The sequence below is a fragment of the Girardinichthys multiradiatus genome, chromosome 6, assembly GCF_021462225.1.
Source record: "Girardinichthys multiradiatus isolate DD_20200921_A chromosome 6, DD_fGirMul_XY1, whole genome shotgun sequence".
Classification (NCBI taxonomy): Eukaryota; Metazoa; Chordata; class Actinopteri; order Cyprinodontiformes; family Goodeidae; genus Girardinichthys; species Girardinichthys multiradiatus.
Window position 1 is genome coordinate 15,089,335 of NC_061799.1, and position 27,471 is coordinate 15,116,805.

A 27,471-nucleotide genomic window follows, 5' to 3' on the forward strand; every position below is an offset into this window, starting at 1 on the left:
TGAAAGTTCCAGAAACATTTGTACCGCATCTTTCATGTTGTATCCATGGCTGTGGGTCCCAACAAGAAGATCGGGTTAGATGGAGACAGAACACTCGCCGTGGGAACCCCTGAAAGGGAAGAGCCAGAATAAAAAGAACAATAGTAAGTGTAATAAGTTTAATTTCCACCATGCACAGTGAACAACTGCAGCAGTGTCTATAACCTTTTTAAAGCCTTTTACATCCGACCGCTCACTAAGAGTCAAAATCATTATTTTATCAAATGTAAATAAACAGGAAAAAAGGACAGGTTGTTCTGAAATAATTTATTCAGTAATACAAATACAAAAACACCTCACTCACTCAATCATCATAAAATAGGCAGGTCTTGGTGGTGCTTCTTCAATCCCCTTCATGTGTCTTAATGGATCGCCACGCCATAAAAACTGACAGCAGTTCTGCTCAAGTTACAGTGCTGCTCAGCTCAGGTGATACGTTTTAAGCCTACAGTACATGAAGAAAGTTTCCGTTGCTACTTTTAAAGAACTAAAACCTGATTCTGTAAGGTTTTGATTTTTCATCAAGCAACAAACAGCCTAAACACAACAAATATTCCAGTTCCACGTAGCGCAGCAGCCTTAAATTAAGATGAAGCTCGCTGTGATTTCAGACAAACATTTGGATGAAATTCAAGTCAAATTTATTAAAACTGCTTTTTCCCAGTTTGGCAAACACAAAAAAACTACACACATTGGGAGAAATAGAAGGTTAAACAATGACGTGTAATAAAAGCTTTTCTGTAAAGACATTTCTGCACGTGGCTAGATGTGCTACTGAAAAAAAAAGCTTGATAAAAAAAGAAAATACAAACTTTGATTTGACCTAAAACAATAAAGAGGTGTTTTATTGAAGCTAATATAATGCTGAAAAACAAACTACCGTAAAAAAACAAAACCTTTCTTCAAAGTATCCTTTGGCTTTGTGCCCCAAGTTCGGTCCTTGTTTTGTTGCAAAAAATGGCATCACCTGCTTTGCTGATGCACTGGTCCTAAGTCTGTCCTGCTGCCTGAGAAAAATAAACCAAACCAAAAAATAAAATTAAAATAAGAGCAGTTTAGTTCAGTATTTGAGCTCTCTTGGTGCTCAGCAGGCAGCCTGAGATCTCCCTACATCCGGCTGGTCTTTCCACCATGCAGAAAAGCTGACCGCAGTCCTAAAGTCCGCTTGAGGCGTGCAGATTTTCAAACGAGCTCAAGCACCTATGAGAAAAAAAAAGTTACTTGTTTCATACATAGACCATCAAAATGCAACATAAAGAAAGGAAACAGGAAAGTCATGTTTTTGCTAATTACTGTAGGTTAAGAATACATGTATAACCATTTATATACACAAACAAACGCCATGTAAAGGCGCTTCATCTCCAATTACACAAATTACAGTAAAACGCTGAATCACATGTATACTAATACTTGCTTCTGAACAATCATGTGGTGACAGTGGACAAATAAATGGATTGAGTCGTTGACTTTGCTGTAATCCCTTATAATAAATAAGCATCAATATTATTTTATTTGATACACAAAATTTTTCCCAGGTGACAAAAATATATTATTAGCAAAATGCTTTTCAGCTGCTGACAGTAAAGGTCTTCATCTGGTGAAGAAAGCGTGAACTACTATGACCCCCCCAGACATGAAGGCATGTCCTTCAAGTGTGACATTCACAACAAAGAATTATCAGGCAGACTGACATCAAACTGTTACTAAAGCATAGAGAAGCTATTTGGAAGCATCGTGACGGCTAGTTAGTAGCCACTAACGATGCTAAAATTGGCCTCTGCTATGGACCTTCATATAGGTGCTAAACTGAAGTACTATTTCAGATTTTTTTTCAACAAGTCTGGACTGATTATGACCGCCTCTACTACAAAACCTGTAAACCATAATATGTGGACTGGTTGAGCCTAGACCTGAGTATTTCAATCTGCTTTGCTCTGCACTTACAACTGGCAATAATGGATAAATAAATCAAACTTGGTTGTCTTTAAAAGACAAAACTCCCAGTAACTCACCATATGCTTTTACAGATGGTTGAGATTTGTCTTTAAAAACAATTGAATAGTAAAGCATTGCATCCATGATTCATTACACTTCTCACATTTCCCCAAGAATGTAAAAAAAGAAGAACATGAAAATTCTTGAAGCACAAACCTTAATTGTTCCTTGACTGTTTGCAGCAATAAGCACATTTGACTCCTATGAAACAAAAAAGTATTAGAAAACAAGAAAAGTACCAGTATACATAGTTTATCAATTTCACAACTGCAACTGAAAGATGCTCTGACATCATCAGTCACTCACTCCATCAGGCAGGGCCCTCCAGCAGACGGCACTGACAAATTCATTGGTGTCGTCTTCCTTCTTGTCCTTGTCCAAGACACTCTTAACTGTGTCAAACTTGAATGTTAACAGAGTCTTGGAAAGTCCTTTGTAGTACAGATACAAAGAGTTGTTTTCGCTGCCTAACAACAGATACAAAAAAACGACAATGTGAACAACATTTTGGGATTTATACCTTTTTGTCTGTAGAGAAACGTAGCGATACAGACTGCTTCAAGGTCGACTGTTTAGCTTCAAAGTGAAGGCTTACCACAGGCAACATAGTCTCCATTGGACGCCAAGCCAACAAAGTTCTTCTCATTAATGTGACCCTTGAAGGAGCGCAGGCAGTGAGGTTTGTTGACGTTCCACAACTTCAGCTGACTGTCTGTCGACCTGCAGATGACAACAAAATATGTGGAATAAATCTAACCTGGACAGTTTTTAGTAAGTAAAACTCTTCAGATCGTGTTTTTTTGTTTTACTACTGACTAGCTTCGCATTTTGTCCGGGCAGTGCGGAGTGGTGAATTGAAGAATAATGAATAGAAGGACAGACTGGAGGAAAGAAGGAAGGTAGGATGGATGGGGTAGTGAGACAGATAGATGGATGGCTAGATAAACAGGGGATGAATGAAAGGACAGACAGCAAATGAACTTCAGCTTTAAGCAGTTTTATGTTAGTGTACGGTATTAATACTTCATACATATCCCTATAAAAATAAATAAAATTCAGAGGGTCTAACAGGTGTATGGAAGGATAAATATCAATGGCAGGACAGAGAGAGAAGGACAGCTGGAAGGAAATATGGAGGACTGACAAAAAGATCGACAGAAGAAAGGATGATAGGTAGAAGTGCACACAGATGGATGGAAGGAGAAAACGTCTCAACAATGGGACAGGGAATAAAGTCTGGATATTCCACAATTTTACTGACGGGCTAATGGCTAACTGAAAACAATTTTCAATTTTTTCAGGTCAGGTTGATGTTAGCAGCAAACAAAACCAAAAGATAGCCATAAATATATAACATACCAGCAGGAGGATCTTAGTCATGTCTACTTAAACATACTATAAGAGTGACCACAGGCTAATTTGAGAATGGTGCTAGGAGAGATTCTGTGACAGGAATCTGCACAAAGAACCTTTAGTTATGAAACCTAAGGTAAAACATTTTTGTCTTTCACGAGTGAGGGGAGAATAGGGCGGGAGATCGACTGACGGATGCACTCCCTTAGAGATAGTGCGAGTAGCTCGGCCATCTGTGAGGAGCTCAGAGTAGAGCCCATGCTCCTCCTCATTGAGAGGATTCAGCTGAGGTGACTCCTCTGCTGCTCAGCTGTTTCTGATGGCCCCTGGTCACCTCCCTCGGAAGGTGTCCCAGCTACTTCCCACCGGGAGGAGACTCAGGGGACAGTCCAGGGCACGCTGGAGGGACTATGTCTTGCCACGGGTTTCCCCCACAGGAGAGAGAAGTCTAGGCATCTCTGCTTAGACTGCTGCACCCTTCTGACCCAGTCCCAGACCCGGATAGGCGGAAGACGCCGAGTGCGAGTAAAACATTTATTTTACACATTACTGTCAAAAATAAAAACCCAAAGCATTAAAACACTAGATATCTGAAAAATAAATACAAAGTAACTTACGCAGAAACTATCTCCTCTCCATTTACAAACTTGGCGTAGGACACTGCTTTCCTGTGGCCTTTAAACACCATGATTGGCTGCTTAGTGTTGCGTAGATCATAGTAATGCACACAGTGATCTGTCGGGGAAAATATGGGAAAAAGAGTTAAGCATGGAAGCATGGGAGAGGTAGGTTGTTGTTTCATCTCCCCAAAAAAAACGAGTTTTATTCAGAAACCACAGAGGCACGTAGCCATGGTAAAGACATGATGCAATGTCCCTGTGGAACATGTTCTAACAATAAATGTTTTTATCATTGAAAGCTGTTTTTTATATTGATGGACAGCTACTCCTGCTTGTGTAAGGTCAAGAAAAGGTTCCCTTTTTTTCCCTTTGGTTTAGTGGGCCTCGGAGACGCACAGTTTCCATGCTGCTTGTTTTTCAACTCAATGTTAGTGATAGGAAAGACTCTCAATACATAACTGAAAGGTTATTATGATTCATACTCTCTTTAGGGGCAGTTAGAATTGTTTGTCTGGACCACCAAAGAGTGCGCGACCACAGAAGAAATGTAAAACTCTTACAGAGGAATTAATGTGGTGGGAGGTGAGTACCACAAAAATAATACACAAAATGAGCGGGAGACGAGTTGAAACTTGGCAGCACAGCATCCAAAACTGATCCATAATCGGCACATAAATGACATACCTGCACAGCCGAAGGCCAGGTGATATCTGGAGGTTGGGCTGAATTTAACACAGCACACGTTAGCTTTAGCCTCGATGCTAGCCACAGAGTTGTCAAGATTGGTTGACCACAACTTTACTGCAGAGGAAAAACAAAACATTACAAAACCCTGGATAAAACCGAAGGCAATGAAGCTGTTGTTTGGGTTCTTGTTTCCTGGAAGCTGAAATACTTGCTCCAACATAAAAATGTGTTTTCAAGGTGTGCTATTTTTATTCAGCACGTCAGTAAAGCCGCCGTTCTGTTGACACTGTGCTTTAATGTGCAGTAACATAAAACCACATGCCAAACATGTAATTCACCCATGTTATCTGAAATATAGATAATTCATCATTTCTAGGTCCTGTCATGGACTAGTGACCCTGTCCAGGGTGTTTCCTGCCTCTCACCCAAGCCCCCCGCAATGCTGCGCTAACAGGTGGGTTTAGACCATGAATGGAGGGATAATTTCAGTTTGTTTTTTTATGTGGGCAAATGTGGGCTGACAGTTGTGCTGTGCCTGTAGATGTTTGGGTCCTTTTATAAGGCAGAGAGACTCCAGGTTTAAAACTTATGCAAGAGAGAATGTTATTCTAACAGATGGTCATTTTACTCTTTTCTGACATCAGGTTTGTTGTTTACCTTTCGCATCATCAGAACCAGAGGCTAAAAGCTTGGGGTCCATCAGATTAAAGTCAACGCTCCAACACCTTTTTTCATGTTCCTGGGAAAATAAAAAACCTAAACTTTATAAGACTGTCAAAACTCACATATCTATAATCCTACTAACGAGCAGAAGTAAAGTCCGTGCTATAAGAAAGCTGTGGTAATCACACCTGGTAGACTTTGGACCGCTGGCCAGTGAATCCATCCCACAAAATGACGGTGCCCTCATAGTCGCTGCTGGCCAGAAGGTTCTTGTGATAACTGCTCCAGCTGATACAGCTATAATAAAAGGAGACCGAGAGTCACTTTCACATGCATTTTCAGTTAGTTGCTGAGATACAAACGACGATCCATCATCATTATCATATTTAGTCATGGATTTTGTTTTAATTAAAACAAATTAGAACTGTTTTGAGTTTTGGTACTTTCTAATGCAAGTGACAGCTCATACTTGGCTTAAATTACTGTTTTAATTAGGTCTTGAAAAAGGGACATCATATGATCGCTAATTATTTTTAGCACACATACACTGCTTTGCAAAAGTATTTATACCCCTTTTTACAGTTTCTCCCTTTAACTTGTGCATTTTTTTTAGGGTTTTTTGGGACAGACCAATAGAAAGTGGTGCACAATTGTGTAGCAATGGAAAAAAAGATTCATGGTGGTCAAACCTTTACCATGTGAAAGGTGTCGCATCCATTTGTACTCTGACCCATTTTGGTTGAGTGTGAGGCACAACAATAAAACTACCAAGACATGGCTGCCCACCTAAATTGACAGGCTGGACAAAGAGACAACAAAAACAGCCAAGAAGTCCATGGTAACTCTGGAGGAGTTGCAAAGTTCCAAAGCTCAGGTTGAAGAATCTGTTGATAGGACAACTAAAAAGTCATCCAATTCACAAACCTGGTCTTTTTGGAAGAATTTTGAGAAGAGGCCGTTGTTTAAAACATTAACAATTCCCCTAGTCACCGTTTATCAAGCGCCATGTAGCAGAATATGCTACAATCAAATCAAATCAAATATTTTGTCCAACATGCAAAATGTTTGTCAGACTTGATAGGAAGATGGACTAAGCTAAAGCCAAGACTCGGACAGAGGTTCACTTTCCAGCAGGACAATTGACCCTAAAACACATTTGTGGATGCCAAGTGACAAAGTTTGAAAACGTTAAAGGGCACTATGTATGGTTATTTCCACATAAATTAAATAGCCATTAAACGAGTTGTGCATAACTTAAAATGGATTGACTTCCTGCTTCTTAAAGAGCAACAGTTTTCCACCCACCTGATTTTGGAATTACAAGTCATTTCATTGACGGGGTAGTGGATGTCCACAGCATCCTGGATCACAGTTCCATACTCGAAGACCTTGATCTTTTTGGTCACACCAGCGATGGCAAAATAGTCACAGTCACGGTCAAACTCAATGCTGAAACACATGGCATGCTGTGAGTGCTGGCAAAGCTCTACTTCATCAAATACGTCTGTGAAGTTATACAACTTTCTTTATGAAATTAAATAATAATTTCACTAGAGATCATAATAAAGTATACTAAAGCATTTGTTTTCCATACCTAGAGACAATACTGGAGCCGTTATAGAGGTCACTGGCGTAGGAGAGGGTGGCCAGCGGCCGCACAGTGTTGTAACGGGTGAATTTAGACAAACACTCCATAAAATCATCCAGCTGGTTCAGGTTCCTGCCCTCATCTAAAGAGACACACCCAGCTTTATTTTCTGTCACATTTATATGTTACATATATTTACACATAATGAACTTATGTATTAAGAAATTATATTATGGCAGTTAAATTGTTAAAAGTGGTAGATATGTTTTGTTACATTTCCAAGATAATGGAATAAATCAAAAAACAGAAAAGCGGACATGTTTTTATATAAAAGTTATTGATTTTTTTGATAAGACAAAAACTCAGTTGATGTCTCATTTTACTTATGGGAATCCCTTATACTACTGTATAGACAGATAGGTTTAAAATTAGTTCTACCTCTGACAGTTTTAAAGTAATTATTTGTCTGATCAACACGTTTCTTCTGAATAAAATTAATATTAAAGCATCTGATAACCCAGCCAGAGAATCTGTGGAGGAAGCTAAAGATTAGGGTGGTGGAAAGGAGGCCTTCCAACCTAAAAAGTCACAGATCTCAAAAACAGTAGAGACATGCAAAAATCTCAGCACAGATTACAAGCAGTGCTTGAATAACTAACGCTAAAATCAACTTTTTAACTGACTATTGCAATGCCCCTGTATGGTGGTCTGGACCACTCTTTACTCTACCACCTACCAACTTCCCAGAATGCAGTAGCCTGTCTTATAACAAGTACTAAAAATGCAAGAACACAAAACTCCAGTCCTTGCTTCTCTCAAATATTTAACTTCTCAGCTGCAACATGCTGATTTTCCAAGTACCTGTGATGCGTGACATTTTGTTGGAAAAGTAGCACTGCTCCAGATCCTCAAAATGAGCCATTAGCCTCTTTCTTCTTGATGCCAGAGTGCTGTTATACCAAGTCTGTCGCTTCACCTAAACAGAACAGTTCAGAGGTTACAGCTAACTCGAGAATAAACGCGGAATTTAAAAAGACCTGACATCTTTCACTCGCAGCTCAGTGCAAATTAACAACATGAGTTTGTGTCACATACCTGGGTTGTTGCACCGAATCCTGGAGGCTGGTTGTAATCTGGAGGGTCAATGATACTGCTACACAGAGAATGCAAGTATATTACACAAATACACAAAAGACCATCATTTCTTGATCATAGATACAAGCAGTTATTATAATAAAACCAAAATATGATTGCAAAATAATCTCATTTTCTGTCCTTGTATTATGAGAACCCATATCTCACCAGTACCTGGGTGCCGGAGAGGGAGCCTCAACGTTAGGCACCGTGCACTCTGCCTCCATCATCGGGGAGTAAAGCCCACTGATTTCCTGAATGAGCAGCACAATAGTTATGTATTTCAGGATACATAAATGATTGTGGATAGTAGAGAAGCTGTTTACCTCAACACGTTTAATGTCTTCTTCAAGGAAGTTTAGCTCTTTCTGTAGCTGATCTAGTTGCTGTTGATGAAGCAAAAAACACAAGCTTCTGTACACTTTTCATACTTTATGTTTATATATGCTTAGGCTTTTATATATGTAGATACAGTATCTCACAAAAGTGAGTACACTCATCACATTTTTGTAAATACATTATTATATATTTTCATGGAACAACACTGAAGATATGATCCAATGTAAAGCAGTCAGTGTACAACTTGTACAACTGTGTAAATTTGCTGTCCCTACAAAATAACTCAACACAGTCCGACATTCCTAAACTGCTGCCAACAAAAGTGAGTACACCCCTAAATGAAAATATCCAAACTGCACTCAAAGTGTCAATATGATGTGGTCTCCATTGTTTTCCAGCAAGACCTTAACTCTCTCGGGCATGGAGTTCACTAGAGCTTCAATGGTTGCCACTTGGATTCGCTTCCTCTCCTCCATCTGCTCAGTAGGATTTGGGTTCTGGAGACATGATTGGCCAGTCCAGCGCCTTTACTATCAGTTTCTTGGAGGTGTGTTTGTGGTCGTTACCTTGTCTGCTCTGCGGCCCAGTTTTCAAAGGGAGGGGATCATGCTTGGCTTCAGTATGTCACAGTACATGTTGGCATTCATGGTTCCCTCAATGACCTGTAGCTCTCCACAGCCGCCAGCACACATGCAGCCCAGAACCATGCCACTCCCACCACCATGCTCGACTGTAGGCAAGACACACTTGTCTTTGTACTCCTCACTAGGTTGCTGCCACACACACTTGACACCATCTGAACCAACTAAGTTTATCCTGGGTTGCATCTGACGACAGGACATGGTTCCAGTAATTGATGTAATCCATGTCCTTTGTCTGCTTGTCTTCAGAAAACTGTTTGCAGGCTTTCTTGTGCATCATTCTTAGAAAAGGCTTCCTTCTGTGAAAACAGCAATGCAGACCAATTTGATGCAGTGTGCGGCGTATAGTCTGAGCACTGAAAGCCTGACACCCTACACCTTCAACCTCTGCAGCAATGCTGGCAGCACTCATACATTTTCAAAAGAAAACCTTTGAATGTGATGCTGAGCATGTGCACTGAACTTCTTTGGTCGATCATGGCGATGGCTGTTCTGAGTGCAACCTGTCCCAATAAACCACTGTATAGTCTTGGGCTCCGTGCTGTAGCTGACTTTCAGGGTGTTGGCAATTTCCATATAGCTTTGGTCATTTTGATGAACAGCAACATTTTTTCTTCCAGATCTAGAGAGTTATTTGCCATGAAGTGCCATGTTGAACTTCCAGTGACCTTTATGAGAGAGTGTGGGAGTAATAACACCAAATTTAACACACCTTGTAAATGGCTGATTGGGTACAATTTTGACATTTTCACTTTGGGGTGTACTCACTTTTGTTGGCAGCAGTTTAGACATTAATGGATGTGTGTTGAGTCATTTTGCAGGGACAGCAAATTGTTGGAAACAGTTATATAAGCTGTACATTGACTACCTTAGACTGTATCAAAGTGTCATATCTTCAGTGTTGTTCCATGAAAACATACAATATCTCAAAAAATGTGAGGGGTGTACTGAATTTTGTGAGATACTGTATTTTACAGAGCAGCTGTACCTCTCTCTTGTTTCTCCGGGCTTCTTTAAGGAACTCCATGAGGATCTGTCTCTGAGCTGCTTGGGACTCCTGATAAACACATCAAGCACAATTAAGTAAAGTAGAAACACATTAGTTGATCCATAAAAAAATAATAGTTTTTCTTTCCTCTGAGACAAATGATCAAGATTTTTTTGGAAAACCTCAAACTAGACATTACATGGTTTTCTGTGTTGTTAAAAATAAGTTGGCTGAGATTTACATTTTTCTAGCCGCCGCATTTCCAAGTGTGGCCAGTTTTTAAGCGCGGAACTATTTCCTTAAGTGATTTATTTTGGTTTAAATTTGAATTGGTATGAATGAAATGTTAAAAATCCTTAAATGGGATATTATGGGAAATCCCAGAATAAAAGACTGGAATGGCAGCATTTTTCTCCAATCACGGTAAACTTTACTGTCTTAACTCCCCAATTTCACAGGTAATGACATAAAAAATGCGTAACAGCATGCATCACATGACATACTAGACCGTAGTTTTCTTGGTGGCTTTTAACTATGGTATAAAACAACCAGGGCTTCACTATTGCATAGCAACTGGTATTAGGCATTTGTGGTGACATTCTGCATTTGGTTGGTTTGCTAAACGTATTTCTTCAGCCAAAGATCTCTGAGTCAGTTTCACATATCTGAAGGACATCGGTCCAGACCTATTGTGACTGCAAATTCAATGATATAAAAAATAATGTTACAAAGTATTTATCACCCCCTAGTTCCTGTTTTGTTTGTGGAAATTAAACTTTCTGATTCTGAGACGATGCTAATGTGGCCAAACATAAGTCAACAGAATACCCTTAGTCAGAATCAGTTTTACTGGCCCAGATTGCGTGCACAAACAATGAATTTGACATTGGGTATAAATACTGAAAGGAACAGCAAGTACATGTATGTGACTGGGACTCCTACTTCCTCTTTCTACTCACACGGATTGAGGAAAAACAACAAAGAAAGGGGATGTATCAGAGTTTTTCTGCACCAAGTTTTCATGCCACTACTCAACCTATGACTCTTGACTTCTTACAACACAGCCTAAAATTATTTCGATACAATTGTACAATTTAAAAGTAACCCCAAAACCTTTTGTTTTAGAGAAAGAGGTTAAGTGTTGCCTTGAAAGGACATTATGAAACCTTTGCTCTAGATCAGGGGTGTCCCCAGTCTGGCCTGTGGGATCATTTTCTGGAGCCCATGACTGCAGGTCAACAACGGTACAGATTTGGCTCTCCAGCAAACTGAGCAGGTTTTGAAATTTTTTTTTTAGGATGAGCTTTTAAAATGGCAAACTTATACCTTCATAAATGGAAAATGTAAGGCATAAAACTAAGTCTTTTCTTTTATTGGCCATGTCTTTTGCTTCATTTTAATCTCAGAGTAATTCGGTAGCAGCGATTTACTTATAAACAGACCATTCATTGATGAGTGCTTAAGCAGAGCAGGGTAATTACTGCCATCCCAGTATAAACGCTGGATCATTTTAGTTACATAAGCAATAGTTTTTATTGTTAAAATATTTTGCATAACAATGACAAACTGACTGTAAAGTCGGTCTTTTATCGAGTAAACATGCAACGACGACTGAATTTTGAACCATGACGTTTATCTGGCTGTTGCATTAACGTCCCTTAAAGAGTCCATTTAATGGTTCAGAGCTGTGGTCTACAAAGTCAGTCTAAGGTCCGGTGTCCTACATGATCTAGCCGTTTCCCTTGTTTAACACAACTAACTCAAATTAATGTTTTTTTAACAGGCTTCTGTAGAACCTGATGAGGTGCCAAGATGGCAATTCAGCCATTTGAATCAGTTGTGTTGGAGCTAGGACAATGGTCACCTCTGGCTTAGACAGAAAACACTTAATAAAACTAAAGCGCATCCACTATGGCATCTGTAAGCATGTCTAGAGCAGATAAGCATTCCCCCATGAAATCCCCCTCTAGTATTAATTCAGAGATTTTTAAGACTCACACAAACTATGTACTGTCTGTTTTTATGTGTAACCAACCAATATTCTCCCACCATGATCTTATGAGTCCATCATATAACCCATTTATATATTCAGTAAGACCTTCTCCCTCAGCTCACCAGTCCAAAGAAATTACTAACCGCCTCCAGCTGCTTCTTCTTCTGAACCAAAAGTTCCAACATCAGATTGACATTCGCAAGGTCCAAGTTTTCTTGATCAGGACTCAAAATATCCTGGAAGACCTGCCACCGCGGCCAGTTCTTTGGAACAGAGACGGTGAAAGAAAAGTGACATTTCAGAAGCAGTGACAATAAAAGAAACGATATATCAAGTGTAGGAAAAATGAAGCAGGTATAAAAGCTGTACTTACAGGATGATCTAATTTTATTCTTTTTTCCTCAGACCTTTGTTTCTGCTTTAGGATCAGTTCATTTACTGGAAAACACGGGAAAGCATTGTGTGTGGAAAGGTGTAAAAAGAAAGGAAATAAACCGTACAAGTATTGTAAAAGAAGTCATAATGTGAATTATTAATACTGTAATAAGGGACTGATTAGTACACATAACAAGCGGCATCTGGGTTTGATACCATGTTGTTTTCACTATTTTTTTTTTCAGTTTCAGGGTTTAAGAAGACAACCATAAATTAGCAGAATAAAATGTTTCAACTTTATGAAGAATCATATTTGAATAATCATGCAGACTCACCATATTCTGTTTACATTTGAGCAACTTAGACAAATACACATGAAAACGTATGGTATTTTCAAAATATGGGCTATGCTTGCAGCTCAAAATACCTACCAAGAAAGTTAGGATACAGCTGGTCCACATTATCAACAATATAGTTACACTTAGGACATCTGTTGCTGTCCTCCAAGCTCTGGCGGATACATTTGAAACTGCAGGAAGGAGATAGAAAAAAAACCAAACAATCCAAGCAAAAAAGAAAGAAAAGAAAAATGGTGATTTGCCAGGGATGTTGTGGGTTATAAATGTTATTTCTTTTAAAACGCTTTCTCTGTTGAAGAACAAAAAGCAGATGAACCGTTGTATCCAGAGGTGTACTTTTTTCTACAAACAAAATGACACTTGTAATAAAAACACAGATGGATAATTAAGTATGGATTTTCCTACAGGATTTTAAAGCACGTTTTTAAAGCAAGTTTTGAAAAATTGTCAATTCTGCTTGGTGTACATTTGGGTCACCAACACCACAAAATGCACAAGAATCAAGATGATCAGCTAGTATTAGTAAACATGCCAAGCGAGCGACTTTTTTGACAGATTTAGACATTGACTCCGAAACATTTGAGTTATATTTGTGTTAAAAGGGCTTCAACATTGCATAAATGAGCCAGAATGTGGCTCCTGTGACCCCAAAACCATAGAATCCTGATGTAGATGGCTGGAACATAATATGACAACAATGATCATCTCCAAAAGTGTACCTCTTGAGAATCTGTTTGTATTCCTGATTGAATTTTTCGATCTGGTTGGATTCGGTCCATATTTACCACTCATAAATCTGAACTGATTCTGCTTTAGCTTCCCTGAACAAGTCTTACCCTTTGACTGCTAATAAGTGTGATTAGCAGCAATGATACAGACTATACTACTGACACCTGCATGATAGGGCTAACAAATAGGATTAGGTTCATTATAAGTCAGCCCCACTGATGATCATTTATGATAGAAATACAAGATGATGCAGCAGTTCTGCAGCAAGCATTGTTCAGATGTTTTATACAGACCATGTGTTTTTTTATAACAGCTTGGCTCAAAAATGATGGCTGAAGATTTTTGATAATAAACACTTTATGTTCCAGTCTGGTCCTCTTCACAACTGGCTTCTATGGCTTTTTTTGCTGCCAAATTCCTGAAATCCACGTAATGTTCTCAGATGCATTTTCAAGTACAGCTGCTCAATACCTAGAATAGCAGTCATCATGAGAACATGAATGTGATCAAAATAATAATACATCTGGCCATTTGGATGGACTTCTGCGGCCCTATATACCCACAACCGATATAGAAAGGTTAGTGATGACCAATGTGGTCATTGCAATATCTCAGAATAAAATGCCCTGCGTCAGATGTTTGACTGTAGCTGAAAAAACACAAGTAAATACTTTTGAATGAATAAGCTGATTAGAAACATGCAAATAAAAAAGAACACAAACAAGAAAAATACAAAAGGAGTCACTAAAAAGCCCTCTGATTTGATGCAAGCACATGAAAAGTAGCTTTAAGGAGGGTCAACTTCTACATTAGGTATCGATATACAACAAAATTAGAGATGCACCGATATGTTGGCCAGAGATCAAAATTTTGTCATGATTGATGACCAGTAGTTCAAATACTGCAAAATCCCATTACCCTCTCTATTCATAAAATTCATCAAAACTAAGAAATGACACCACTTTAAGTCTATTAATGCATCGGCCACAGCATGCACTTGGGTTTAATAATAAAAAAAATAAATAAATGCATCTAATGCATAGATTGGGATAATCTTGCAATTTCATTGTTTAATGCTGGATTCTTTATACTAGCAGTCAAATGTTTGGACATACCTTCTCATTGAATTGTTTGTCACATATAGGACGTTTTGAGTTGGCCACATAATTCCATATATTGTTGTCTTCACTACATAACTAAAATGTAGAGTAATAAAAATAAGTAAAAGTCAATTAGTGACAAAGGTATGTCCAGATTTTTGACTGGTGATTTGAAAATGTCTGAATAGTAGTTCTAAAACCCTTTAGCCTCAGATCTGGCTTTAACACTTACCAAAAACTGTGCCCACACTTTGTCATGTGTGCCTCCTCTATCATTTCGAAGCAAATTGGACTGGAAAAAACGGAGAAAAGTTGTATCAAAATTCAGCTCTCAAGCTTACATTGAATGACAGTCCAAAACAGAGACTTAATGCCAACTTTGATCTAAAACTAACCACACAAAGTCGTTGCTTTTATCTTCGTATGAGTTTAAAAGGCCGTTGTATAGCGGTGCCTGATGGAGGGACTTCTTTCTGCTGCCAGAGGACGCGGATGGTCTACTTGTTAGGGAAGCGAAGCTGCCTCCCTCGCTTGCTGCAAGTGTCCGGGAAGGCACAACATTCCCAGCAGCAGGCCCATTACTCGTAACGGCGTTGCTTCCACCACCTCCAGTGCTGCTGCTGCTGTTGTTGTTGCTACTACTACTGCTGGTGCCAGGCACTGAACTTGCCCCACCACCGCTCTGCTGCGGCCGACTGCCAGACATACTGCGAGGCCGTCTGAAAAAAAAAAAAAAAAAAACACTCCACCAAAATGCGCTGAGCTGCTGTTCAAAGCATCCGGCCGGGTAGCGCTCCTTTTCGGCTGCTCTAGCAGGTCTGCAAGCTAGCTGGCTTGCTTCTGTGCTAGCATCCTTGGAGAAAGCAACATTTGCCAAATATGAAGCGCATTTAGTTCTTTTCCGCTGTTGTCTGGCTCTCGCTTTTTATTGACGACGTTTCACACAGTCACTGGTTTATAAAATACAAAAAACACACAGATACTGAGACGGACGTTAAAATAAGCACAACTGCGTTGTCCAGGAGATTGCCCGGCTAGCTACTGTTAGCTGCAGAGTGATCTCTTGAGTATTCTCGGCTACCTACACAGCCGTTGTGCATCTAGTTATTAAACTACCGCCCCCTGGCGGTCAGGAAGTCTGCACTGATTTTTTTTTTCAGTGCAGTGGTTGTCCAAACACCTGACTTACACTGTAAAATAGTAATGAAAGGGATCTTTTTCAGTTTGATGTGTTTTTCCCCACAAAGACGAAAATAAAAGAAAAGCCGCTGTGTGTTTGGCTGAGGACTGTAGTTTACCTATAAATTTCAAGCTGACATGGATTTTGCAGGCTTGATGGACTGAAGAGGCTTATCTAGTGGCCGTATTGGTCCCAGTTTTTACACACATTTTGTCCTGGATCAAACCTATGTAGGCAATTAATATTGGGTGAATTTGCAACTGATGGATAAACTCACGTGGAGCCAATTTTTCAGCTGATTTCCTACCACTACAGGACCCATATACTCAGATTTTAACTCAGAAGTGTGAGAGGTTTGATTGCCAGATCCATGTTCCAACCTAAGAGGTGTTTTTAGTTAACTGTTGTCTACTTCAGTTTAAACTCAGAGTTTTTGAAATATTTTTCTCTGCACTCCTTTTTTGAATGGTTTCTGTTTGCAGCAAAGACAATTTTTGTTCTAACAGCTCATCTTTTTAGCTGTTTTTGGCCATGGAGATACAGTTCATTTAATCAACTCTTGACTTATCCTATAAATGACTGAAATTAAAATAGTACCAACCAGTAAAGGCAACCCAAGTGACACCACTGGTACTTGTATCACAGTTTGAGAACATGGATACTAGTGTTTTTCCAAATGCTTAGTTTATTTTACTTTTCAAATCTATTAATTAAATGGCAATTGAATCTGTGGCACTATGTGTTTCAAATCACCTTTAATGTAGACCAGACTATATATAGTGCTTTTCCAGCTTATCTCAATGTACGGGGATCCAAAAGCCAAGAAAGCCATGAAAAAGCTATGTTTTCTTGCTGATCATTATTAGAATTCTATTTTATTAGTGATGGTTTTGATAATGATTCTTTATTATCACTTTTATCACTATTATTGTTACAACCCTCTTTCCTCTCCCAACTGTGTTAATCCCAGGGTAATTAAACCCTGCGATGGATTGACGACCTGTTCAGGGTGTACCCCGCCTCTCGCCCATAGACTGCTGGAGATAGGCACCAGCTTCCCCATGACCCACTATGGGATAAGTGTTACAGAGGATGAATGGATGAATGAATGAATTAATCATATGCTCCCCTCCTTTTTGCCTTTTTGATTTTTCTTCTATAAAGGGTATCATCATCTCTCTCTCTCTCTGTCTCTCTCTCTCTCTCTCTCTCTTTCTCTATATATATATATATGTATGTGTATATATATATATATATATTTTTATAAGAATCTTTTTGCTGTTATTTGTTGTGTATTTCACGCAGAGAATAAAGCTTTGCAAATCTCAGATTAAGCTTCCACTCGATTTACACTACATTCCTAAATAGGAATGGACAAATGTTATCCAGGCTCATTGAATAAACATCAAAATATTAGTCATAAACTACAATTAAGCTACCATCTTCAGCTAGTACCTGTGGCTGCTAACAAGAAACAAGAAATGTTTTGGCGTGGAGAAGATAACTGCCTTGTGGCAACCCTCAGATAATCCCGCCCTGGGTAGAATGCAATGAAAGGCAGACATGGACTTGTCTTTAATGTCCCACTTTGTTGTTTGTTCCTTTCCTTGATGTATTTTCATATTTCTAATTTCAACCACCTCTGTCTAAATTCTTGTGAACTAATACAGAATTACAACAAAGAAGTAAAACAATTCTCAATAACAATGTAATTAAGCAAAGCTTAACTGAGGAGTCTAGGCAAACTTTTATTAGGCGAAATGATTCTCCACAGATGGATGGTGGAACAAAATCAACTGGTCATTTAAAGAACATGAGAATCTTCATGTTCTTGATGCACAGAATCATCCTATATTTAATTATTCCTAAAAGGTCTAGGAAATAATAAAGATTTAGGAAAAAACAATCTGTACTTTATTTTGGATTATCCAGGTGCAATTTTTGTCGTGTTTTATTCTACCTCGAAGTCCAGAATGGTCTTTTTTTTTACTGCCTTGAGATAAAGCACAAGGTGGAAGGACTCATTCACAAAGTCCAGTAAGCTAGTGAGCCAAGAAACACATAGTCGTGTCTTTCAGGCATCCACCTGCAGCTCTGCAAATAAAACCTTAGAAGAGAGCAGTTTATCCTGCCCGCTTACTTGTTTTTCCATCATTACCTCCACGTGAACAAACAAGGGGGTCCTCTACGAAGGCCTGTGCAACCTTGATTTTCCCATTTTTTTGTTTGTGGAACAAGTTTATATGTATCAATATGGAGCTCCGTTGGAACATTAAAAACCTTTTTTTTTTCAGTAAAAGGGAAAAAAAGCAAAGTGATTTCACTGAAAAGGACCACCATGTAAGACGTCTTTCTTGATGCTTCTTTTCTAATTTTTCAAAAGAAACTCTTATTTGAGAAGTAGGAAAAAACATTAACTTGCACATAAATTCAAACTTTTACAGCAGGTATCCCTTGTTATTTGTGTCCCTTGAATGCCCCACACATTCAGGAAACTGCCTTTGATTCCCTTGAGAAAAACACCTGCAGTTCTATATGTACACTAAATTGCATTTGTCCTCTGCCCCCTTCTATTTAATAGTTTTGGTAGCTGAAAAGCCTACCCTCTTGTGCATTTTTTTCTTTATTTCTCCCCCTCGTCATTTGCCTTGCACATCAGCCTAGATTTTTTCCCACTGGGTCCCCCCTCTTTTGTGTGAGAAACCAGGTTGTGCTTGTGTGCGTGTTTGGGGATGGTGTGGAGCTGGAGGGTCAGCAGCTTCGGTGAGCTGGATGTTACAAGGGTACGAAAGAAACGTGTGTGTGTGTGCGTGTGTGTGTGTGTGTGTGTGTGTGTGTGTGTGTGTGTGTCTCAAAGGGAAAGTGAGGGAAAAGGGTAAAGACAGAGAACAGGCCTCGGGGTTGTTGAGGTCATACGGACAAACTGAGATGAAGGATAATCTGCAGAGGTCCCTTACAGTGGGTGGTGGGGCCCCAGCAGAGCTCACCTATTCAGACCCTGTACCCCCTTCTATCTCCCGCTCTTTTCCTCTTCTAAACTTTCACCTTCAGCTCTGTTTTTTTTTTTTTTTGTCGCAGTCTCTTATTTGTACGCCACCCAGCACAGTTGCAGCTGGATTTCAAAGCTATGTTTAGCAGGCAGATACCTCCGTCAGGCAGGCTGGGATTGAGGAATTCCTGCCTCCCACTCTTTAGGAACTGTTTTTTGCCCCTTCGGGGGCCCCTACCATAACTGCCAGTGGCCTCCTCCTCCATCTCAATCTCCAGCCAGGGGCCTGTTTGCAGATTGAGCCTGACAAAAAAAAGTAAGATCTGTGGGGGTAGAAAGAATTGGCAACATTAGACAGGGTGTACAACAACAACCACCCATTGAAGCCTCCTTTTTGTCATTTAGTTATCAGAAGGTGAGTATTGGATAACCAGATGAACTTTGAAAAATGCAAATAAATAACACACATTTATGGTGGATTTAAAATAAATCCGAAGAGCACAAGTCTTTTTGCATTTTCAGTTTGCCGCCTATCGACACATTTTTCGATTTAGCATGCCTGAACTAATTGGCAAAAAGCAATTTAGCTGTTTGAAAAGGGTTTCTCAAAAGTCAAAACATCCATCTATGCAAATATACATGTTGTTTAACCCATAGGAGGACATTATTACAAAACTCTGTGTGATATAGCTGAAGAAAGGATGACTCTCATTTGGCCCACAGCATCACTTTTTCTGTCATCTAAGCAGACAAAAAAAGACATTTCTCACCAAGCTTCACACCACAGCTGTTATCTTTTTTACATTCAAGGTGAAAAACAATGCACTTTGGATTATTTTGCTAACCTAGCACTTCTTCATTTATAGACTGACCCAGCTCCAGGTTGATTTAACAAAACATGCTTGGGTAACGTGTTTGACTTAGCAGGGTGTCTATCCAAAAGAATGTGTTAAATGTGCTACCAAAGAGTGGGTTGAAAAGAATTACCTGCAATCTGATTGATAAAAATAGTTATATTTGCTTTGCCATTTTGTACCTTTGCAGTTTTGATCATTTCTTGCCTTTGTCTGGTACAAAGTGGTGAAGTCTATCACTCAATGCTTGTGAAAACCAGCTAAAATAATCAACCAAAATAGATTTGAATGGAGTTTGTAACAGAATTTTTAGATAATATCATAAAATTGAATTACATTGGACACATGAGACTTGAGCATATGTCTGATCATTTATCTCCATAATTTATGAAAATACCCATGATAACAAGTCAGTTTATACATAGTACAAAATAGTTATATGCATAGGTTAAAAAATTGGTGTACATATTGATTCAGAGCCATCCATTTTCTATTCTTGCTTAATCCTTGTGGGGTTGTGGCAGAGAAGAGTTGGTGCTTATTCCCAGAGGTCAACAGGTGAGAAAAAGGGCAAATCCTGAACATTTTCCAGTCTATCACAAGGGAAAACAGGACAAATAACCATTCATGCCCCCTATGGCAATTTAGAGGTCCCAATTAACCTAACATGCAGTATTTTATTTTTATTTTTCGTGTGGAAGCCTGATTACCTGAAGAGAAACAGCATTTGCATGAAGAGAATATACACATTCAAACTTCAGGCAGAACCCCTTGCTCTCTGATTATAATCGTTAGTTGCAGCCCTAATCTCTACTACAAACGTTTCAATCTGGATAATAAAATGAACACTTTAACAATATTCACCTGTTTATGATTCATTCTTTGGTCAAAGAATGAAAATTGCTACAGCTGTTCTGTAGTGTAATCTAAAGTCAATAACACAACTCACAGACATTAACACTGACATAACAACATCCTGTGGCAGAGGTTCATTTAGGTCTGATCAGGTAATTGTATTATTCAAAATGGATCTATGTGAGGAATGAGGGACCTTCTAGTCTCTTCTCTACCCAACAAGTTAGGTCTCAATGTTTTCCCCCAGTGCTTGGTTAAAAGTGCCTAACTTCTGTCCCAACAACATAAACCCGGCGGTTTTTATGGGGCAAGGACACCTGTCTTTTGAGTTTGCATGTTGGAGCTAGTTGCCAAAAACAATTTGATATGTTTGCATGAGTCAAAATGCTCCATGCTGATAATACATCCATGTCTGATAAACTGCAAACCGTCTGTTTTTTGAGAGATTCCGTTCTCAGTTCACAGTTTTGATCAGGTATGAAAGCTGCAGCAAAAGCAAACGAGCAAAGACTGTTATTTCTTTCTTCCGTGTGCCTTTATTAAACACCTAAAATACTAGGATAAACCTCATGACATGTTACCTTTAGACAATCTCATTTGATGGTTTCAATGAATTTTATTTTCGCAGTAAAGCAGGTAATTTCTCCATGTCACCCTGTGCTACTGGTTTCTGCTCAGCCATTTTTTTTCACCCTAGATCTTCCCAGAAAAAGAGCTGAGCTTAAACGGGGTAGCATATTTTAGAGGAAAGCTTTTCATGTGCTGGACAGATGTTGTGTCTGCCTGAGTTGCACTGGGTAGAAGAGGGCTTCGGCTAAAAAAAATAAAATATACCACCCCACCACACCCCCACCCCAACCCTTTCCTTCCATCTCTATTTGAGCCACCTCCAACAACATTCATCCATTATATGTTGACAGCAGAGCCTTGCATTACTCTAATTTGTGTTTAACTACATTTTGAGAAGACATTTTCATTCCTTTCAAAGGCAGATTACTTTGTAAACTAAGATAAGACATGTGAAAACTGTTCTGAACTCTACAGCTTCAGATCAAACAGCAAAACAGAATGCCAAGTATTTCAACTGGATGCACCTTGACTAACAACAACAGGAAAATGATGCAAACAGAAACAAAGTGATGCAGGCATAATGAAGTTCCACGTAATTAAATATCACATAGCTTAAAGTCCAGTTGTTGGATGCAAAGACTTTCTTTTGACTTCCAGTTTAAGTGAAGGCAGTGCTAAACATCTTCACTTTATAAGGGGGCAAAACCAAATGTATTACAAAATATGTGATTTTTATTGACAAGCTTTATGTTTATAATGTAACTCAGACCATGGTGACTTAACATGTAGATAAAAAGCAGTGAATGCATTTGTTTTTGTTATTCCAATCTTATTTTGTCCGTTGAATTTATTTCTACCGCTTGCAACAGAACGTTTTCTCTATCACTTCCACTTAAATTGCCCAGCACTTCAAAATCACGCCTTTAACAAAGTAGTTATATCTAGACATGAGCATTACCGTTACAAAGATAGCATCATTTAAAAAACTTCAGAGTTTCAATGCCACATACATTTTCACCATACTGTTTTAATGGTTTAAATCATTTGAATGAGAAGCAAGAGGAAGTGTCAACATTAGTTTTTTCAGGTTGTATGAAGCACATAGTAATATAGTACTGGCCCTCCCCCACTTTTTCTGAGTACTGCTGGTGTTTCACTTTTCCTTCAGTTATAAAAAAGAGAAATTCGACTGTTTGGAAATATTTACGGTCCAGAAAAACAGTCATGGTCTGGAAACTGAAAGAACCCACCCATCACTCATCAATGTAACGCTGCATAAAATTAAAGTTGGTGCTACCTGAGCAGACAGCCTGACTAATAAACCAGCTAATATCAGACATGTGTTACTCCATGAAGGCAAAGGTTAAAATGTTATTTATATTTAAAGTTTGCATGTTTAATCTACAGTTCATGTAGTATATGCATCAAATAACATAACATTTTTTGGATAAAATTATTTAATTGTAGTACTCAATATTTTATACTATTTTGATTATGTTATATATTTTTGTTCTAAATAATTGTGTACATACTGTAATTTTGTGTTATTTTCATATAAACTTAGTCCAAAGATCCTATACTGGCCCATGTCTAGTCCTATGGTGTGTCCGACTGGTCTCGGATGTCAGATCTAGGAATGAAATTACACCCAAGTTGATTACATTTCTTGTTGTGATTTCAGAAATCTCAGATAGAACAACAACGCCCCCTCCATTTGACATTCTGACTGGGAAAGGTCAGAGTTGGCCAAGGAGCCCCAGATTCTTTTTCCAATAAGAATGCTGTGTGTATAGAATATAATAAATTGCAGTTATTAACCAGCTATTAGAACACATTTTGCAGTACATCTCCTTACGAATACGCTCCTTTAATGTTTGAATGCATGAAATTGAGACAAATACATAGTTATTGGCCTATATTGTTAATAGTATTTAGCCACGAAACAATAAGCAAATTGCAACTAGAACGCACTCAACTAGAGTGTGATGAGACTCCCTAGGTCTTCATTGTTTGTTGGAAGTTGGAAAACCAGAATTTGGGGGGATTTGTTGTGTGCCACTAGTTTGGTGAGATAAAAATGCTAGTAGGCAGTTTATACATGCAAAGTTCACTGGGTTTTTTTTATGGAGAGGCCGAATTGGAAACAGAACCTGGGGCTGGTATGCAATCACCAACTTTACCATTAGGAATTCCAAATAACTTCAGGGGTTGTTCCTATTTTATTCTGGGAACTCTGGAAAAACTGCCTACCGAGCACAAAAAACGCTCCTAGCATTGTATCTCTTTTGTAAGTTGTTCAATTGTCTTTTTTAATCCTACTTTTATAATTTTGTTGAAATAAACCTAGTTTTAAACATTCTAATATATGAGTCCAGGCTTGCTAACAGAACAATATTTGTGAATTTATATAAATCTAAATTAAACTTCCGAAGTGAATTTCCCTTTAACACCTGTATTTTTACATCTGTTTGTTTTATACAAAACTTTTATGATCATGCTTTATTTGTCTATCCTTTGATGCCATGTGATGCCACTTTGCATTGCCTTGTGTATGAATGCTGCTATATAAATACACTTGTCTTGCCTTATAGCTAAACCTTACAGCCTTCATCCCCCCAAGTCATCAGCATCGTCAATTTCATTTCCATAATTATTTTTTAACAGATCCATTTCGCTAACTGTTCGGCAAGTGTCAGAACCGTAGCCTATTCTCTGACCAAAAACACCAAATATCTCGTGAAGGACGAGATATTGCAGGAAGGTGCGATCTGCACTTTATCTAAGGGATCTGGATACTTCTACCACCGCGGGTGATGGATGGATGGGCTGATGGACGAGGTCAAAGACAAAAATGATATCTACATAAATAAACTTTACAACCTCTTTCCTGTCTCGGCTCTGGATCAGAGGGATGCCGAGGCAGTTAGGCGCTGCACGGACGGTGGAGAAAAGCAGAGAAGAGGATTTTCCTTGTAAATCTAACGTGAGAAGCGAGGGCAGCGCTACCCCCACCTCCTACCCCACCACCACACTTCCCCTACCGGTGAAGTCAAGACGGGCAGGGGCTCCCTGATAAAAACCTTTGGACTCGAATGAGGAAGAGTAAGAGGGAGCGAGAGAGAAAGAGGAGTGAATGAAGGAGGATATTACTACTACTGCATGGACCGGTGCAGCACCAGCAGCAGCAGCACGGAGACGCTCACATAGACGCACAGCAAAACCAAAAGAGGAGCTGACTCGCAGACACCGAACTGTGATTTATTGGACTGATCATTTTTTATCCACTCTTTTAGAAATCAATTAGCTCTTCTCAAAAAGTAGGGTGTCGATTATAGGGGCCGGCATTGTATTTTCCCCCCTTTTGGAGTTTGTTACTTGAACTCACCTTGCAGGTACATTTTTGGACCAACGTTGGCACAATAGTCAGGTAAACAAGAAAGGGAGTGATATATTTTGTAAAAAAAAAAACAAAAAAACAACCAAAAGTCACATTTGAAAGAAATCGAAATCACAAATTTTGCCAGTGTAATTAAAATAAAAACCATGCATATGCAGCCACATCTTCCTCGGCAATAAAATTATCCTGTTGATTTTTTGGCGCTCTAAATCAGCTTGGAGACTTTTTTACAGTAAACAAATAGCGAATCAGAGGCTTCACATGTGTTGCAGAGTAGGCTTTACACGAATAGGAAGGCGGCAAAGTGTGGTCTCTTTATGTCATGCAAAGTGCAGAATTGACGTTTAGCTTTTACTTGGTGCATAAAGATTTGTTGTAGATAAACATCTTGAACTTTCAAATTTATAGTTTGCAGCTATTCTTTATAAAATACAGTGGAATTTGATTTTTAAGTCAGTTTAATTATTTGGCAGTACCGAAATGCACTGATACATAAGGCTATAGTTTATTTTTTCTAAATTGTATGTGTTTCTAAACCAGATTACTTTTAAATGCAAAAAAAAGAAAAATGAATAAAATCCGATTTTTTTATTTCTGAGGAAATGTGCACAAATAATCTAGAGTAGGACCTCTTGCAAATAGCTTTTAGACGTTATTTCTAAACAAACCCTCCTTAACTTTGTGAGAAAATGTGGTTCATTAGACTACTGTCTATTTTCCTCGTCGTCATCACAAACACGTGGCCGCTCAGCCCGGTTCGATCCGATGCCCTCAGCCGGCACAAGCGCTCCTTGGCCCGGCGGGCAGACAGCGAGCTGTCCGGGATAGCAGCAGGTGAACCCTGCTTCGTCTCACCCTACCGACGGCAACCCCGCGCTCTCTCCCCGGCGCTAAAGCGCCCTCCAGCGGACCCGTCGAGGACGTCCACAAGTCGGAGAGCGCCCTTCACCGTCGCAGGCGGTCGAGAGGTTTGTCCCGGCGGATGCGGGCTTGACACCGGGCTGCGGGACATCGCTCCGGTGGGGCGAGACAAAAGAGGCAGGGGTGATACCGAAGACCTGGTAGAGGGAGTGGGTGGAAACCCGACATTATTGAAACGGTTGTATGAAAACAACTTTCGAAATGAGGAAAGGGAGTTTAATTATGTCGGCGAAGATTCCCCACACCCGCCTAGGAAGTCCGGTGGTACAGATACAGAGGAGAGAGTTTCTCATGGCTCTCGCTCCAGGGCTCCCCGCAGCCTCGAAGTGAAACTTCTCTACGAGAAAGAGAACAACTCCAGCTGGGAGAAAGTTCCTCTTGAGAGCTCTACGGTTCACAGGGGGCTTCCGGTCCTCCGTAGACTGAGGCAAGATCATGGAGCTGGAGACAACCAGTCGTCCACTGTGACTCTGGTGGATGCTGTTGCTACGGCTGACTACTCTGGGGAGATAGAGGAAGCAGATGACGACTCTCCCTTTAACAGCTGGGGCACCCCCTTGCCGAGAGTGCCTCCTTCCTGGATGACAGCCCTGTACTTTAACGGGCACCGCGAGACTCTGAGGGTGAAACTGGCCGAGGGAGTCGAGCTGCCACGGGACAAGTTCAGTGTGGAGCTGTGGGTGAAGCCAGAAGGCGGGCAGAGCAACCCGGCGGTCATAGCAGGTGGGTGTAAATTATAGTCATCCCTGCATCACAGACACTACTGCCCACCAGCTGTGTAACATAGCGACTCATTTAGCCTGAAAATACGCACGACTATGTCTCACTGACCCAGTTTCTGGACGTCAAGTGACTGATTCATGTTACAAACAGTCTATGGCACCAATAAATGTGCTGACCAATCCATGCAGATTGTCACAGAGAAACAATAATGTGTTCTCAAAGTTTGGGGAAGAAAATAGTGACAATATTGATGAAATAATTGGTCATTATTTTTTTTTTTTAAGTTGCTAAACATTTGCTGACTTGCATGAGCTGTAGGAGCTTGGCCTCCTTTATATGGGATTGCTAATCAGACATGATGACAATAAGTTTAAATGCAAGACATGAATTTTCGAGGAGGAAAATTAGATCTGGATTGATGCACTGGTTTACATTGCATTCTTGCAGACACACTGGTTTTTTGTTGCTGCTGTGTATAGATGTATGCTAGTAATGACATTTCAAGCGTAATGGGTTTTGAGGTGTCACAGAAGCAGTTTGGGCATTTTAAAAAGTTTGCCACAACTCTAAAGAATTGGCTAAACACCGAGATGCACACTTTTTAACAGTGAAAACACAGTTAAATGTGGTCACACAGCTCCTCTGCACTTCATCAAGGAATAATTGCTGCCTTCAGAAGGTACTGAGCAACGTTGAACTTTGGTGCTCTGAATGAGGCTAGTTTGCCAAAACATGTCAAAATAGGAATCTAGATGCAGAACGTTGTGTGTAGCGATGGGGTCATTGTATGCCAACCATAAGTGAAAATATCCTGGTTTTACAGTATCACTGAATTTATGCAAAATTAATGTATAACATATTAACTTATAAACAGCAAAACAACAGTTACTTCTTCTGATGAAAAATACTATCAAACATTGATTATTACTGTTATAATGATGTCAGAAAGCAAAACTTTCTATTAAAACCCTAAATTTAGCACCCATATTGAAAGAAACATGCATATTTTGCAAGCCTTTTAACCCTTTTTTCCATTCTGCCATTCTATGAACCATCATTGCTGTTGAAAAATGCTGACATAAAGCCTTACCTTGGTCCACATTTCTTTCTTGATCATTACTGTAGCTGAAGAGGACACCTTATTGTTCCCAAATAGCAGACATTAGTGTTACCTTGGGATCCTCTCTGTATTGTTTTGTTTCGTTTTGGTACCACTTTTTAAAGTTGCATGGCAGAAGGTAGGGTTCCACATTTTAGTTCAGCACATAAACATTCTGCATGTGTTCAGGTTTAAAACAACGCTGTATCCATCCGGTACACGGCCATCCCAAACCAAAAGGGTTGTACCCACTATTTTCCATAACAATACAAGTATTGTT

At 39.4% G+C, this 27,471-nt stretch overlaps 2 protein-coding genes across 3 annotated transcripts in view; one reads left to right on the forward strand and one right to left on the reverse strand.

Annotated features, from left to right (window-relative positions):
* Positions 1 to 291: 291 nt before the first annotated feature.
* cop1 (COP1 E3 ubiquitin ligase) lies at positions 292 to 15,676 on the reverse strand. Of its 2 annotated transcripts, none has more exons than XM_047369187.1 (20): positions 14,999 to 15,676; positions 14,836 to 14,895; positions 12,847 to 12,944; positions 12,414 to 12,478; positions 12,184 to 12,303; positions 10,048 to 10,116; positions 8,406 to 8,465; positions 8,254 to 8,333; positions 8,041 to 8,095; positions 7,807 to 7,921; positions 6,952 to 7,087; positions 6,663 to 6,806; positions 5,546 to 5,654; positions 5,352 to 5,433; positions 4,692 to 4,808; positions 4,005 to 4,122; positions 2,630 to 2,754; positions 2,341 to 2,501; positions 2,191 to 2,235; positions 292 to 1,239 (listed from the first exon to the last, which is right to left on the reverse strand). In XM_047369187.1, the coding sequence occupies exons 1-20, from the start codon at positions 15,307 to 15,309 to the stop codon at positions 1,222 to 1,224; spliced, it is 2,088 nt and encodes a 695-aa protein (XP_047225143.1). In that variant the 5' UTR covers positions 15,310 to 15,676; the 3' UTR covers positions 292 to 1,221. The 2 variants fall into 2 exon arrangements, with proteins under 2 accessions (XP_047225143.1, XP_047225142.1); XM_047369186.1 differs by having other exon boundaries at positions 8,041 to 8,098; positions 14,999 to 15,674.
* Positions 15,677 to 24,192: 8,516 nt separating this feature from the next.
* Positions 24,193 to 27,471, forward strand: part of pappa2 (pappalysin 2) — a 96,321-nt gene continuing 93,042 nt past the window's right edge. Inside the window, exon 1 of the mRNA XM_047368538.1 lies at positions 24,193 to 26,092. Coding sequence (XP_047224494.1) covers positions 25,138 to 26,092 — 955 coding nt within the window. The 5' untranslated portion in view covers positions 24,193 to 25,137. The remainder of the gene's footprint in view (positions 26,093 to 27,471) is intronic.

Excerpts from the sequence above, each read along its gene's own strand:
- cop1 (XM_047369186.1), bottom strand. The coding sequence starts at position 15,309 with ATGTCTGGCAGTCGGCCGCAGCAGAGCGGTGGTGGGGCAAGTTCAGTG. Across the intron at positions 14,896-14,998 it reads AAAAGCAACGACTTTGTGTG|TCCAATTTGCTTCGAAATGA; the intron begins GTTAGTTTTAGA and ends CGTTTTTTCCAG. Across the intron at positions 8,334-8,405 it reads AAGACATTAAACGTGTTGAG|GAAATCAGTGGGCTTTACTC; the intron begins GTAAACAGCTTC and ends CTGCTCATTCAG.